This window comes from Mercenaria mercenaria, chromosome 16 (assembly GCF_021730395.1).
Source record: "Mercenaria mercenaria strain notata chromosome 16, MADL_Memer_1, whole genome shotgun sequence".
NCBI classification, from domain to species: domain Eukaryota; kingdom Metazoa; phylum Mollusca; class Bivalvia; order Venerida; family Veneridae; genus Mercenaria; species Mercenaria mercenaria.
In genome coordinates this window covers 16,613,432-16,630,421 of record NC_069376.1, presented here as the reverse complement: position 1 = coordinate 16,630,421, position 16,990 = coordinate 16,613,432, and the positions used below count along the sequence as shown (strand labels likewise).

Here is a 16,990-nt window from a genome sequence, read left to right as displayed (position 1 = left end):
ATATCCGAAACGATAATAATTTCATTTATATGGCCACCAACTGGGCGTTATCGTTTGAAAATTCGTATATAATAAACGCACTTACCACTGCAAAATGTGTCCTTTGTTGGGTCAAAAAGTAAACAAATAACGCCATTTTGAACTGCAAACAGCATTTTCCTCGCCTAAAAAGCAGCAAAATGCAAAACACGCCCCACCCCTCACCGCCGTTATATATTTCAATAGTCGTAAATTGACCGATAACGGCCACTGGCACCAGAAAAGAAAGAAAATGCCTCTGTACATGTTATACCTTACCCCTAGGTATTCTATAAGAACCATGGTCATGAACGGGAAAATATACTAACCCGTTTCAATCGTAAATTTCTCAACTTAAACGCACAGTTCGGTGAATGGGTATCTAGTATATTGAACAAGCGATAATTTATCTTCCATCGTGCACCAGTCACATTGTCTCAATATTCCATATTGCTGAGATTATCAACATATTTTATGCTTTCGTCAACGTTACAGAAAAAAACTTGCTTGACCTTCCCTAATGAACATCCGGTCTAGAGGTCACGGCAGTGTGCACATGTTTGGCGAAATGTAAACAAACAAAAACAGAATTTAAAAAAAAAATCACATTTTTACAATAAAACTCGAAATCATGAATGAAATGCATCTTGTATATGATCTTTAATTTGAACTCGTACATTGGTCTGCATCTGTTCTGTTTATTTTATTCATTTTGCACATTTATGCTGCATTTTCACATTTTAGCGAACACGTGTAGTAAAATGACGATTGACATACATTTTCACATTAGCCAATCAGAATGGTTTTGTAATCTAGAACGGAACTTCACCAGGGAAGTTCAAGCAAGTTTTTTTGTGTAACGTTGAAATAACTATAAACTACGCGTTGTTTTTCTAAGATAAGATGTATTGAAGAAATGTGACCGGTACACAATGGAAGATAAATTACCACTTGTTTGATATCCATAGTACACATTTACGGAACTGCGTGTTTTAGGTATGAAATGCGCGATTGAAACGGGTTAGTATATTTTTCCCTTCATGACCATGGTTCTTATAGAATACCTAGGGGTAAGGTATAACATGTACAGAGGCATTTTCTTTCTGTTCTGGTGCCAGTGATAACGGCTAATCGATACACCCGGTAAGCTGTTTTCAAGGGAGACAATTTCGCCAATAAGCCAGCAAATTGGCTCAGATTTCTGGATATGTAGACACCAACCTCCCATAATATTAGGTAAATTCATTTGGTATAAAAATAATACAAACAAGGCTCAATGGTAATAGCTACTGGATGGCAGCATTCTGAGAGCCAGGAGGTTTTGAGCTGCCTGCAGATGTGCAGGCTGATCTTTGTTTTCACTGGTCGCAAAGGCAGAATCATTTGCCGCCAGCATTATGTCTTGTGTATTGAGTATCAGGATCACACAGGATTTAAAAATAGAAAAACACTTTTAAAAAGTTCTATGATGTTATCGACTCTTTGGTCAGAAGCATCCATGTTTGAAACATTTTGGACGCCAGCACTCGCGGTTTTTTTTTTGTGTGTGTCTATAAGGTTTCAAAGCAATTTGTGTATTTTTAGCTCACCTGAGCAATGCTCAGGTGAGTTTTTCTGATCGCTCGATGTCCGGCGTCCGTCGTCCGTCGTCTGTCGTCTGGCGTCTGTCGTCTGTCAACATTTAGCTTGTGTATGCGATAGAGGCTGTATTTTTCAATTAATCTTCCTGAATATTGGTCAGAATGATAACCTTGATGAAATCTAGGCCGAGTTCGAAAATGGGTCATCTCGGGTCAAAAACTAGGTCACTAGGTCAAATCAAAGAAAAACCTTGTGTATGCGATAGAGGCTGTATTTTTCAATTAATCTTCATGAATTTTGGTCAGAATGATAACCTTGATGAAATCTAAGACGAGTTCGAAAATGGGTCATCTCGGGTCAAAAACTAGGTCACTAGGTCAAATCAAAGAAAAACCTTGTGTATGCGATAGAGGCTGTATTTTTCAATTGATCTTCATGAATATTGGTCAGAATGATTGCCTTGATGAATTCTAGGCCGAGTTTGAAAATGGGTCATCTCGGGTCAAAAACTAGGTCACTAGGTCAAATCAAAGAAAAACCTTGTGTATGCGATAGAGGCTGTTTTTTTTCAATTAATCTTCATGAATATTGGTCAGAATGACTGCCTTGATGAAATCTAGGCCGAGTTCGAAAATGGGTCATCTCGGGTTAAAAACTAGGTCACTAGGTCAAATCAAAGAAAAACCTTGTGTATGCGATAGAGGCTGTATTTTTCAATTGATCTTCATGAATATTGGTCAGAATGACTGCCTTGATGAAATCTAAGCCGAGTTCGAAAATGGGTCATCTCGGGTCAAAAACTAGGTCACTAGGTTAAATCAAAGAAAAACCTTGTGTATGCAATAGAGGCGGTATTTTTCAATTATTCTTCATGAATTTTGGTCAGAATGATTACCTTGATGAAATCTAGGCCGAGTTCGAAAATGGGTCATCTCGGGTCAAAAACTAGGTCACTAGGTCAAATCAAAGAAAAACCTTGTGTATGCGATAGAGGCTGTATTTTTCAATTGATCTTCATGAATATTGGTCAGAATGATTGCCTTAATGAAATCTAGGCCGAGTTTGAAAATGGGTCATCTCGGGTCAAAAACTAGGTCACTAGGTCAAATCAAAGAAAAACCTTGTGTATGCAATAGAGGCGGTATTTTTCAATTGATCTTCATGAATTTTGGTCAGAATGATTACCTTGATGAAATCTAGGCCGAGTTTGAAAATGGGTCATCTCGGGTCAAAAACTAGGTCACTAGGTCAAATTAAGGAAAAACCTTGTGTATGCGATAGAGGCTGTATTTTTCAACTGATCTTCATGAAATTTAGCCAGAATGATTATCTTGATACAGTCTAGGCCGAGTTCGAAAATGGGTCATCTGGGGTCAAAAACTAGGTCACTAGGTCAAATCGAAAAACATTGTGTATGCAATAGAGGATGTAGTTTTCAACTGATCTTCATGAAATTTAGCCAGAATGATTATCTTGATACAGTCTAGGCCGAGTTCGAAAATGGGTCATCTGGGGTCAAAAACTAGGTCACTAGGTCAAATCGAAAAACATTGTGTATGCAATAGAGGATGTAGTTTTCAATTGATTTTTATGAAATTTGGTCAGGATGATTGCCTTAATGAAATCTAGGTCGAATTTGAATATAGGTCATCTGAGGTCAAAAACTAGGTCACTTGGTCAAATCAAAGAAAAAACTTGTGTATGTGATAGAGGCTGTATTTTTCAATTGATCTTCATGAATTTTAGTCAGAATGATTGCCTTGATAAAATCTAGGTCGAGTTTGAACATGGGTCATCTAGGGTCAAAAACTAGGTCATATCTAAGAAAATGCTTGTTTTATCGCAAGAGACCAATTTTTTGGTCCAATGGTCAGAATATTTGTTTCCATGAAATCACTAGGTCAAACATGTTTTACACTGTTATGGTGTGTTTCTTAGGTGAGCGACCTAGGGCCATCTTGGCCCTCTTGTTATGAGTTTTAATCGCATAGTCTTGCTTCCACTAAAAGTGGGCGAGACAAAAACTATACCTATACACGGCTCTGAATTTTAAAAGAAAGCCATGCTAGTTATGCCTTAGATGTTTACACCTGCATTCCGTTTTCGTGGATTAAATTAAAATACGAGAATTTCGTTTCTGGTTCTGTCAGTATACTGATTCAGGCAGGTAGGAAGCATTTTCAGATTGGGGAGGGTGGGCGTGCGGGGCACACAATTTGAAAATCAGACGACCTCTAACAGACCCAGATAACCCTTCAACCTTTTTTCTGGCTTAAGACCGACAAAAGAAACGCTTTTTTTCAGGCAGGTTTAGTTTCTTAATGCCCCCGGAGGGAGGCATATTAGTTTTCAACTCTCCGTTCGTTAGTTCGTTAGTCACAACGTTAACTTTTTGCATGAAGGCACTTTACACGCGAACCATTGCACCAAGGATCTTCAAACTTCACATGCTGATAGTACTTATTGAGTGCACGACACCTACTGACTTTGGGATCACCAGGTCAAAGGTCAAGGTCACAGGGGCCAATGTTAACTTTTTGCATGAAGGCACTTTACTCGCGAACCACTGCACCCAGGACCTTCAAACTTCACGTGCTGATAGTACTTATTGAGTACACGACCCCTACTGACTAGGGGTCACCAGGCCAAAGGTCAAGGTCACAGGGGCCAACGTTAACTTTTTGCATGAAGGCACTTTACTCGCGAACCACTGCACCCAGGACCTTCAAACTTCACATGCTGATAGTACCTATTGAGTACACGACCCCTACTGACTTTGGGGTCACCAGGTCAAAGGTCAAGGTCACAGGGGCCAATGTTAACTTTTTGCATGAAGGCACTTTACTCGCGAACCCAGGACCTTCAAACGTCACATGCTAATAGTACTTATTGAGTACATGATCCCTATTGACTTTGGGGTCACCAGGTCAAAGGTCAAGGCGCTTTGGGGGCATTTGTCACCATTAGTGACAGCTCTTGTTTTTTTTTCCTTTTTTTTGTAGGACTGTGCATGCTTAATCCATCTAAAACAGGTCAAAGCTAAAATTGACTTGTTGTCCAAAAAAGAAAAAATGCTAAGATGATTACCATAATCGGTCAATATTTTTAGAGGGGTGGGAGTACCGCCCCACCCCTCTGTGATTAGTTTGGTGGTGACGGAGAGAAAAACATCCACTGTCGCCATTTCTTTAGTTAACCGTGCTGTTATCCATTGGGTCGAAGTAACTTTGACTTAGAGTAAGTCCATGTCGTATGTACGTCTCGACGTACTGAAGAAAACTTGGCTCTACTAAAAGAAGTTCGGCATGTCAACATTGGCTTTGAATGGGCATCTCAAGGTTGCATATCAATCAGTATATATATATATATATATATATATATATATATATATATATATATATATATATATATATATATATAAAATGCAAAAGTTTGTACCGGATCAAGTATATTATCCAGAAAAAATAAACAACATTACATGAGTAACATTATATTTGCCTACCGGTTTCGTTTATACTCATCAGGGCAAATAATTGTTTTATTTGCCCTGATGAGTATAAACGAAACCGGTAGGCAAATATAATGTTACTCATGTAATGTTGTTTATTTTTTCCGTATATATATATATATATATATATAACTTTACTATACCGTAGAAGTGGGCAGATATACGTTTCATCATTAGATTCAATCCGTAAAGGACCGTAGAAGTGGGCAGATGTACCCGTAAAAGTGGGCAGACTAACGGTACTGGAATTGAAAAGAATCTGCCCAGATTTACGGGCTTATATCGGGTACATCTGCCCACTTCTACGGTCCTTTACGGATTGAATCTAATGATGAAACGTATATCTGCCCACTTCTACGGTATAGTAAAGTTATATATATATATATATACAATGGTCGAGTGGTATGGGTGCTACCCTTGGCTCTAAAAATCTCGTCATTGTCAAAACGAACTTTTTTTTTCATATGAGTATTCAGAGTATTCAACCGAGCTTCTTTGAGAAAACTGTTGGTGCTTAGAACTAAGTTCTTTTCGAGCCTAGAGGGAGAGGTGGGGAGCTGCCTGTGAAAGTAGACATCTTACCAACCAGTACAGAATTAAAAGTTGTGTCGTATTTGACTATTATTACAGAGTTCTTGAAAATCAAATTTCAATTTATCATCGGCATCCGTCGTGAAGCGCTACTTGTCAAAATCAAAGCATTGTAAATACTGGAGGACGGATTGTCTTGAAATGTATTGATCCTGTCAGGTCCGTGATCAGCAATGTCCCTTTAAAATAAATTTCCAAGTATCATAAATCATTGAAAAAGTCTTTTACTTCTTTTGATTATCAAAAGCATCTATCAAAGTTCTATTATTCTATTTCACTTCTTTGTGGTGATTAAAAATAACAAATATCCGAGCTTTTAATTCCCCTAAATTCTGAATGTTTTAGTACAGCTTATTTATTTGTGAATTCCATTGATGTAAAACCTTCAATGAAATATCCGTCATCCAGTGATAAGAACACTGTCTCGTATATAAAGCGAGCTTAGTTTATAGGACAGCGGGCACATCGTCTGCTCTAGTTTATACTATACTAATCCTCTGCTTTCAATTAAAGCGCGAAGTTAAGTGTGGTGATTTCAGTTGTTTTGAGAACTGTTTTCTTTCCGCGGAGTGTGAAATCTATGATGGTTATCAAAAAATCGATTATATAAGCCGAAATTCGTATATGTATTATTGTGGTTCCACTGGACGGAACTGTCTTCGACAATCCGTCCAAAAATGGACGTGTAGAGCTGAACAGCAAACTGTCCTAACTCCAATTAAATAAAGAAAGAACTGCGACAGTTTTCCGTTCCGCACATAAAACAACAATAATAATGAATATTCAGTTTTACAAACAGTTATACAAACTATGAATCAAACTGTAAATATTATGACTATAAATTATTCAAGATAATGTGTCAGTTATCATATTCGAATTTATTGATAAATAGATTATTATTTCACTGTATCAAATGATACGCAAGCTGATATTGATCTGCCTAACTGACATACTATCCTAAACGATCAGTACATCGTATAATCTGAATGTGTCCCTTTGTTTTAAATGCCAGTTCTTGTTATCATGTACTTTCACTTTGGATTTTCTCAAGTTCTTGCTCAACTTGACCAACGAAAGCTGGAAAACTGGCATCCGCGAGACAGAGCTTTATAAGTGTCCCTAGATCGTACTGGGTCCCGTCCCCTAAACGAGCGTATAGGTCCGGAAGCTTGGTGGATTTTGTGCGCATTGTCTGAAATTAATGAAAGAAATACTAGTACTCGCAAATGTACATAAAGATACATGAAATAAAAGGCATGCAAACGAATTATTATTTCCGCCATAAGCAGTTACAATAAAACCAACCTTAAAATGATATTTATGTTACTTTAGAGTTATAACTCGGCATTTTCCGACTGGTTTGATTGTATCAACTACATTAGGTGCCGGAGGATACCGAAGAATGCCGAAGGATACCGAAGAATGTCGAAGGATACCGAAGAATGCTGAAGGATGCCGAAGTATCATTAGGAAAATACGTAATCAAACGTATAAATTGCCGAATGTCATTACGTGTCCGTTACCTTGTCAACTACATTAGGTGCCGGAGGATACCGAAGAATGCCGAAGGATGCCGAAGTATCATTAGGAAAATACGTAATCGAACGTATGAATTGCCGAATGTCATTACGTGTCCGTTACCTTGTACAGTACATGGAATACATAAAAATGTATATCAAAAGTATACAATTGAGCAACATGTTACATTGTATTTTGAAAAAAAGAACGTTTAGGCGATATATAAAGAAAGCTTGTAGACAATATGCATGTATATCTGTATCCATTTATTTTCAAGAGCTACAGAGAGTAAAATGTTGAATTATATAAAGCATTACAGACAGTTAAAAATATTTCATATCCGACAATACTTCCAGATTCAAATTTCTAGGAGTTAGAGACAGGCAAATATAGCATGATAGACTACAACTTACATCTGCCAATTGACCAAGTGTGACGTCACCTACGAGTGTTTTATCATTTCCGGGCGTGCTCGAAGGAGAGGCCCCAACCTATAAAATAAACTGTAACATCAAAGTGACGTGTTGACGTACGTGTGAGAATTTACACTTTAATAATCTATTAATTTTCTGAGAGGTAGTCATCACATTTCAGCACTGCTGAGCCCTTTATGACATTTTTCATTTTCATATATTCTGTTAGAGAGATATTCAAGGCACAGACACTTTCCATTGCATAAAGTTAGATCCCTATTTAAAATGTATGTTTTATTATTTTTATGAAAATTTGAAATTACTCCCATTTAATATGAAAATACTTGTATCTAAAAAGCGGACCTTTTCTTTTGATTCTAATACAATTTTCAGTTACACATTTGGTTTTTATAGCAGCACAGGCGTGTTTCAACAATCAATACCAATTTAAGGAAAGATTTTAACCTTTACCCTGCTAAATTTCTAAAATGGACTGGTCTATCATTCAATTTTGGCAGTACCATTTATTATTCGAAGGGGTGTCCACTGAAAATTTACCGACTGAATAGCGAACAGTTCAGACCATCATCAGACTGTACGGATGTGGTGGCTGATCTTGGTCTGCACTTGTCGCAAAAGCAAAACCAATTGCAGCCAGCAGGCTAAAGGTTAAACAACCTGTAACTTCTGAATTCATTTGGGTTTTTTTATCTATCATGATCAAGACAGGCAAATTGGGGTAATAATTAATAATTTTACCAACTTGCATTTCTGAGAGATATTCTGCTAAGTATATAGTTAGTATTTAGTCAATGCAAATATTTGACAAGTATTTTAAATAGCTTTTATATTCGTATCAATTTCTAGGCAAATTATGTTAACAAAATTTATACGTATGCTTAAATAACTCTAATCTTGGTCGGGTACAAAGAGAAGAACATCAAATTTTATAAACAACTCCAGTGAAAATCTAATACGAATTTAACACTCAGTATAAACAAATAGCTGTTAAATTTCCGGAAAAAAATCCATTATTTGATTTTTGCGCATGCGTATGGGAGAGATCGTGTTTGTATACAAATCCGTTTAGAACTGATTAGACAAAGGTCGGGTGGGCAGACGCTGAGCGTCCCTGTTTTTTGTAAACAGTGATGTTTTTCTAACGGCTTAAACTTTCTTAAAACACAAATGATATCAATAATTTTTTGATCAATGGAAAGGATACAAAACAAGCAATTTATTGATTACTTTTAATTATTTAATTATTATTTCGAAATAAAATGGATTAATTATGAACGCTTAACTTACAGTGTTTTTCTTAAACTTTGGAGCATCGTTACGCCGCTATTAAAATTATATTTCATTTAAAATGGTTTTGCATTTTAAAAAGATATTTACATAAGAAAATATGAAAATCGTAAGCATTTCAAAACTTTTTGAATTTTTCAAATCCATAAATTAGCTAAAAAGTTATTAAAAATTAAAAATTCCGATCCAATACACAAACGATGTAAAAACATTTTTTTAGCCCACCACCAGATAAACAGGTGTTAATGCGTGACGTCACGGCAATCTTTTGGTTACCGATCATGAAATAATTTCAAATTTTAAAATGAAATGGGATGTTGAAATTTGAATGTAACTTTCCTGTTGCGAGTGTGTTCCTGATGAGGTCGTTCCTGAACAAATCACTTCCGGAATTTTAATCGGGAAATACTTAACGAGCCCCTCTACACATGCGCGACAGCTGTCTTCACCAGAACTGTGTGCAGTCGGTGAGAACTTGACTCTATATCTTCTGGACTGGTTTTGAGCTTTCATGACAGCCATTAGACTGTCGCCTTTGCTAACACCTTTAATCCACGAATCAGCACCAGTCAGTGCCAAACTCTCCTAAACAAAGCAAAATTAATACTTACTAACGATGTTTACAGACACTTTGACTTCACTTCAAAACAGGAAAACACATATCAATTCCGAAACTTATTCCAAAAATTATGTATATTTTGTACCAATTCAATGAACTTCAGTAAGGATAAATACGATAATATACTCAAACGCTCGGGTACAACCATAGTATCTTTGGCAACATCAAACCTCTCGAACCTCAGAAAACTACCGAGATACCCAAGATAGAATGCCCTTTAGAACCTTTCGAAGACATAAGAATTAGCTTGGTCCCCAGGGGCTAAATAGAACCTCTCGAAGTAGAAGAACTCGTTTGGTCCCCAAGTTTTACATAGAATCTCACAACACAAGATAACTAGCTTAGACCCCAAGTGCTACATAGAGTTTCCCGAACACAAGATAACTAGCTTAGACCCCAAGGGCTATATAGAATTTCTCGAACACAAGAAACCTAACTTATTCACCAGGGGCTACATAGAACCTCTCGAAGTAGAAGAACTAGTTTGGTCCCCAAGTTTTTTTTTTTTTTTTTTTTTGGATTTAACGTCGCACCGACACATGATAGGTCATATGGCGGCTTACCAGCTTTAATGGTGGAGGAAGACCCCAGGTGCCCCTCCGTGCATTATTTCATCACGAGCGGGCACCTGGGTAGAACCACCGACCTTCCGTAAGCCAGCTGGATGGCTTCCTCACATGAAGAATTCAACGCCCGAGTGAAGCTCGAATCCACATCGATGAGGGGCAAGTCAGCGACCTTAATCACTCGGCCACGGGGCCAAGTGCTACATAGAACTTCTCGAACACAAGAGAACTAGCTTTGTCCCCAGGGGCTACATAGAACCTCTCGAACACAAGATAACTAGCTTAGTCCCCAGGGCTACATAGAACCTCTCGGATATACAAGAACTAGCTTGGCCCCAAGGGGCTTCATAAAACCAAAAATCTTTTATTACAAGAGGACTGTCTGCACTAGCGACTTTGTTGAACCGCTATAGAACCCTAAAGAATACTCTGGAATGAAACGTACTGTCCAAATAGGTGTTATGCATAATCATACGGTTTGAAAAGAACTACTTTCATTACTAAACACGAATTTATACAGTTAGAGCCGTAACAGGAGGTTATCAAAATTATTGGATTCAATAAAACCTTCTAATATGTCAATTTCAAAACAGAACACATTGGTACTTATGGGACTATGTACAGCCTCTCACAGCAGAACACCTAAGTACCGAAGGGACTATGTACAGCCTCTCAAAACAGAACACACTGGTGCCAGTGGGACTATGTACAGCCTCTCAAAACAGAACACACTGGTGCCAGTGGGACTATGTACAGCCTCTCACAACAGAACACTCTGGTGCCAATGTGACTATGTACAGCCTCTCAAAACAGAACACCTTAATACCGAAGGGGCTATGTATAGCCTCTCACAAGAGAACACTCTGGTGCCAACGGGACTATATACAGCCTCTCAAAACAGAACACCTTATTACCGAAGTGACTATGTACAGCCTCTCACAAGAGAACACTCTGGTGCCGATGGGACTATATACAGCCTCTCAAAACAGAACACCTTATTACCGAAGGGACTATGTACAGCCTCTCACAAGAGAACACTCTGGTGCCAATGGGACTATATACAGCCTCTCAAAACAGAACACCTTATTACCGAAGGGACTATGTATAGCCTCTCACAAGAGAACACTCTGGTGCCAATGGGACTAAGTACAGCCTCTCCAAACAGAACACCTTAGTACCAACGGGACTTTACAGAATCGCCTTTTAAAAAGCCAGGGATCTGGCGCCAGTTTCAACATAATTGCACTCTTCACAGACAGATACTTGATGCATTATGCAATATTTACCAGTTGTCGTCTGCCGTGGTGGATCAGAAGGTGACTGCTTGTCGTCAGAGTCAGCTCTAGATTTTCTTTCCTGTTATCAAAGTACTGGAAGTAATGTAATAAAATCTTTGAAAAGATCCTTTGGAAGTACAGAATGCAACCAAGCAAAATAACAGCGGACTCGGTTTGACTCAATGAGAGGCAACGAGAAGTGAAACACCCCATACGCTTAAGTCTGATATCCATATGAATATACACAAAACATTCACTATTGCAAAGAACAAATTTATCTTCCCTATATATACATATACATGCAGTGTACTCGGGTATTCCGAATCGGTTTTCATAAAAACTAAGATTGGACTAACCTTACAGGATATACAATATCCATTATATATACTCATGAATATTATCTGAATTTTGAAATATGGCTTACTTAGCATAATATTCAAATTTTCCCGACCTCCTTGACCTCGGCTATTTCGAGTCATTTCCGGGTATTCCATTACCCATTTTGTCTACCTACGGATACTAAGGTAGTGAAATGTGCTTAGGAATGCTATGCCAAATACAAACATAACCGTTTTCTACTGAATTTCTGCCAGAGTGCTTGTTGTCATGAGCTGTAATACGTTCAGAGTGGCCCGCATTTTATATTGATTCGGAATACCCGCCGTAGACTGTACTTAATGTTTGCCTTGTTGATATTGGAGTATTAAACCATGTCTTGGGTCACCTCATCCTCAGACAATAAATGTTTATCATTTCACAGGGAGTACATTTTTACTGGAATGGGCATAAGCCCTACAAAAATTAGCTTTGATTTGATTGTATCCATTTTACCATATAAATGAATCGTTATTAGGTAAGACCGGTTTTGCAAATGTTACCCTTTTAAGCCTTCTTTTGGGTTTGAAAAGACGTTTAATGCAATAAAAAGAATTAATGTATATTTTACATGTCAGACTGACAGAGCAACATATATTTCACTCGTTAACACCATGTTTTACTTTTCACTCATGGCTATGTCAGACGTGCAATTCAATAAAAAAAATATTTTTAAAAAGTCAATATTACACTGAATCAAGCAAATATCTCTTACACAATTTATTAAAATCTGATAATTACAACAAATACGAATACCAAATGGCTTTTTTACATGGCCAAAACTGTATAAAGTCAAACACCTCTTTTTTCATCCATAAGAAACGACTCACCTCCCATCCATCTTGACCAACGGCCAGTGACGTCGTTTGTGACGTCATTCTTGCGTACCGTTCTAAATGCCACACTTGACATTCCATGCTTCCCTTCGATGATCTGAAATTCATCAATTAAAATTTCGGTCCCTTCAAACATAAAAATTCATAACACATCTAAATTGACTTCTGCATCATCCGTAAGTCATAGCACTAGCATGACGAAAGCACGAATAGACACATATTTGTACTAGGCCTAGTTAATTAATACGCGGCAAAGTTTTAAAAAATTGACTCAGTAAATTAGTGAGTGGATTTGGTGGTTGCATAGAGGCCTAACAGCGAGCCGAGAATGGAGGCTTTATAGAAAAAGCATGGAGGGAAACCCTCATCATTTTGTTTGAAATTTGAACAAGCATTTTAAGCGTTTTGAACTAACATATTCAGTTTCTGACAAGCGAAAGAAAAAATACAATAAATAGATGGCGTTGACAGAGGAACACGAGGCAATGTATAACAACAAATTGTAGTAAACAAACAGGGGACAAGTTAAACATTTATAAATGACTGGCTAGTGTCCTGCAGTTGTATAACTATTTAACATTGTTAAAACATTGAATTTAGAACAATCTATCAACTGTAAACGCTTTGAATTTAACAAGAAGTTCGCAAGAAGCATGATTAATGAGTTTTCACTATTACATATGTTCGTTTAAAATTTCTTAGGACAAGAGTTCTATGGAGCTGCCCCCCGCCCCCCGGTTTACAACAGTTAGACCTGTATTTGAGCCGCGCCAGGAGAAAACCAACATAGTGCGTTGGCGATCAGCATGGATCCATAACACCTTGCGCATCCGCGCAGTCTAGTCAGGATCCATACCGTTCGCTTTCAAAGCTTATCCGTTAGCGAACAGCATGGATCCTGACCAGACTGCGCGGATGCGCAGGCTGGTCTGGATCCATGCTGTCGCAAACGCACTATGTTGGTTTTCTCATGGTGCGGCTCATTTTAAAATAAGACTATCTACAGCTGTAAAAGACCAGTAACTGGAAATGTGACTGTAGGAAACAGATGACATTAATGGGTATAAAACATTCAGGTATCCAAAATAACAAACGTTAAAAATACAGTTAAAAATAAAAGCTGTAAAGCTGCCATGTCTCAAAATTACAGCTGTAAATATTTTTTGGGGATAAGACGTTAAAAAAAGTTTTGTTTCCGATATCCCGACCTACCCTAAATTGTTTACCTGACCCTAAGTGTTTTTAATGGCCTTTGAGATTTTTTTCCCAACCTTTTAGTAAAACTGCACTTTTTATGCTTTAAATATGGTCAGTGATGTTAGAAATCAACTTACTGATGCTCTAAAGGCATCACCCCTTATTAATCCCCCGCCATGAGTGGTGGGGGGTTATAGGAATTGTCTCCGTCCGTCCTTCCGTCCCGTTTTCAAAGGTCGAAGGTTAAAGCCTTCCATTTCGTGTCCGCTCTGTATCTCCTAAACCCCTTGAAGGATAATCATGAAACTTTGGTCAAATGATTACCTCAGAAAGACGATGTGCAGAACCCATGAGTCAGCCATGTCGGCTCAAGGTCAAGGTTTACAACTCAAGGTCAAAGGTTTGAGCCTTCCATTTCATGTCCACTCTGTATCTCCCAACCCCCTTGAAGGATAATCATGAAACTTTGGTCAAATGATCACCTCATAAAGACGATGTGCAGAGCCCACGAGTCAGCCATGTCGGCTCAAGGTCAAGGTCACAACTCAAGGTCAAGGGTTTGAGCCTTCCATTTCGTGTCCATTCTGTATCTCCCAAACCCCTTGAAGGATTTAAATCATACTTTGGTCAAATGATCACCTCATCAAGGCGATGTGCAGAACTTATGAGTCAGCCACGTTGGCTCAAGGTCAAGGTCACGACTCCGGGTCAAAGGTTTGAGCCTTCCATTTTGTGTCTGCTCTGTATCTCCTAATTCCCTTGAAGGATTCATATGAAACCTGGATCAAATGATCACCGAGCTGCAGAACTCATGGGTCAGCCATGCCGGCTCAAGGTCAAGGTCACAACTCAAGGTCAAAGGTTTTAGCCTTCCATTTCGTGTCCGCTCTATATCTCCTAAACCCCTTGAAGGAGTTTATAAAACTTGGGTCAAATGATCGCCTTATCAAGACGATATGCAGAACTGATGAATCAGCCATGCCGGCTCAAGGTCAAGGTCACAACTTAGTGTCAAAGGTTTGAGCCTTCCATTTTGTGTCCACTCTGTATCTCTGAAACCCCTTGAAGGATTTTCATCAAACTTGGGTCAAATGATCACCTCATCAAGAACTCATGAGTCAGCCATGTCAACTCAAATGTCAAAGGTTTGGGCTCTGTATCTCCTAAACCCCTTGAAGGATAATCATGAAACTTGGATCAAATGATCACCTCATCAAGATGATGTGCAGAATTTATGGGTCAGCCATGTCAGTTCAAGGTCAAGGTCACAGTTCAAGGTTAAAGGTTTACCCTTTCGCTATCCATAACAGTGGTAGGGGATTTAGCCGTCTTTCAGACTGCCTTGTTTGTATTCATTTTGACACAAAAATAATTTCCGAAAAGTCTCACCTAATAATAATAAAAAAATTACCGACCTACCTACCCTAATTTTTTTGAAAATGTTACCGGAAACAAACATTTTTTACGCCTAACACAGAGTATTATATATCTTAAATGCATTTCGCGGGATTATAACTGGAAAGGGGTGCTTACCAAAAAGATACTGACTGAATAGCGAATAGTGCAGATCTACACTTGTGTCAAAGTCAAAACTAATCGTATCCAGCAAGGTAAGGGATAAAGTCACTTAGTGCACCCCAGACTACAAGTTGGTTAGTCTGACCTAGAAGTGAAAGTCCATGGATGCATTTTACAAGTTCTGAGATTTTTACTGTGAACTATAACTGAACGAACATAATGTAAACAGATGCTTATTTGTTCACTTTGTATTCACATTATATTCGCGGACTATATTCACATTTTCAAACAAGTTCATTTAGTAAGGGTGCTTTAAAATCTTTCATTTTGCAAATTCTATAATATACTGTAAATATATTCCATATTTTCCTTGCTTACAAGCCTGTTTCGTTTATTTTTTTTTTTATTTTTATAATACCCTTTCCAAAGAATTTCAATTCATTCTAAAACTTGTTATGCCTGCTTTCGTCCCTAAATTAATGCCCCCTTTTTCAGCAACTAAGATATTTATACAGCTATTTCTTTTACGCATATTTACAGCTCAAAATTCTTTATTTTACAATTATAATTCTAAGTATAATTGTAGCACTTTGAATTATTTTAGATCATCTTGGTAGATCTGCTCTTTGCTGAAGTTTTATCTTTGTAAAACCAAAACAGCTATTAAAACGTTTTTATTTATAAATGTCTTAGGTTATAGTTATTGTGATGTGTATTCGCCTAACTGCGGTACACTGTTAAAGACACTGATTAAGATGTCTGGTATTGGGGGGAGAGGGGTGGGGGTCACTTATATAGGAGATTTTCTTTGCCTTTAACTACAGCTCAGGTATTTATTTCGCGGTTATGGTGTGAATGGAGCGAATGAGATACTTTCGCAGTTACTAAGTAGTGAGAGGAAGATCGCGGCGCCATATCCCTCTTAATCAGGGCCGGATGCAGAAATTTTGACTGGGGGGGGGGGGGGGCTATTTTGTATCTAGCTCTAGTCAGTCTTATAGATCTAGATCTATATGTTTTTGTGTATTATACGGGCTTTCATGCTGTGTGATGTCTTCGTCGTAACGAATAAAAGTATAAACAATGACCTGACAATCTAATTAAAGTTCTAATTAGGCCTAGGCCCTACTAACCCTGGTCTGCCTGGTTACATAACAGGGCCGTAGGAACAGGGGAGGGAGGTTGCAGGGGCCAATATTTTGGCCGATTAAGGTAATTGTCTTAGCAATGTTTGTACAGCTAGTCAATTTTAGGCTGATTTTCAAAATGTGTGGCCCCCGCCCCACAATCTGAAAATGCCTCCTATGTGCCTGCATAATTTTACCTGAATCTTATTTGCATAGTTCTAGATCTAGATCTAAGTGGTAATGTTTTAGAATCTAGAAAGAGCTATGTAGATCTACAGTCGTTTTAAACAAAGAAGTATAAAATAAAATTTATTTTTTATAGATCTCGCTCTTTGTTTTAAACGCCACCTTTGAACTCAAATCTGGATCCGCCCCTGATATAGACAGACGGATAAATAGATACATAGACAGACAGACAGCTGGGATCAATGCTTTCAGTTTTATAGAAACATGATGACAACCTGAAAAATAACAAAAAGTCCCTACCGTCGGAAAAGTTAAAATTTCGCGCGCTGTCAATTTACTTATAATCAGAAGG

General features: G+C 38.0%; 1 protein-coding gene across 2 annotated transcripts; it reads right to left on the bottom strand.

The window, feature by feature from the left end:
• Positions 1-6,471: 6,471 nt before the first annotated feature.
• On the bottom strand, positions 6,472-16,983 carry LOC123540182 (meiotic recombination protein REC114-like). Of its 2 annotated transcripts, XM_053526213.1 has the most exons (6): positions 16,939-16,983; positions 12,605-12,707; positions 11,409-11,492; positions 9,279-9,522; positions 7,630-7,709; positions 6,472-6,890 (listed from the first exon to the last, which is right to left on the bottom strand). In XM_053526213.1, the coding sequence occupies exons 2-6, from the start codon at positions 12,689-12,691 to the stop codon at positions 6,720-6,722; spliced, it is 666 nt and encodes a 221-aa protein (XP_053382188.1). In that variant the 5' UTR covers positions 12,692-12,707; positions 16,939-16,983; the 3' UTR covers positions 6,472-6,719. The 2 variants fall into 2 exon arrangements, with proteins under 2 accessions (XP_053382188.1, XP_053382189.1); XM_053526214.1 differs by lacking the exons at positions 11,409-11,492; positions 16,939-16,983.
• Positions 16,984-16,990: the final 7 nt, after the last annotated feature.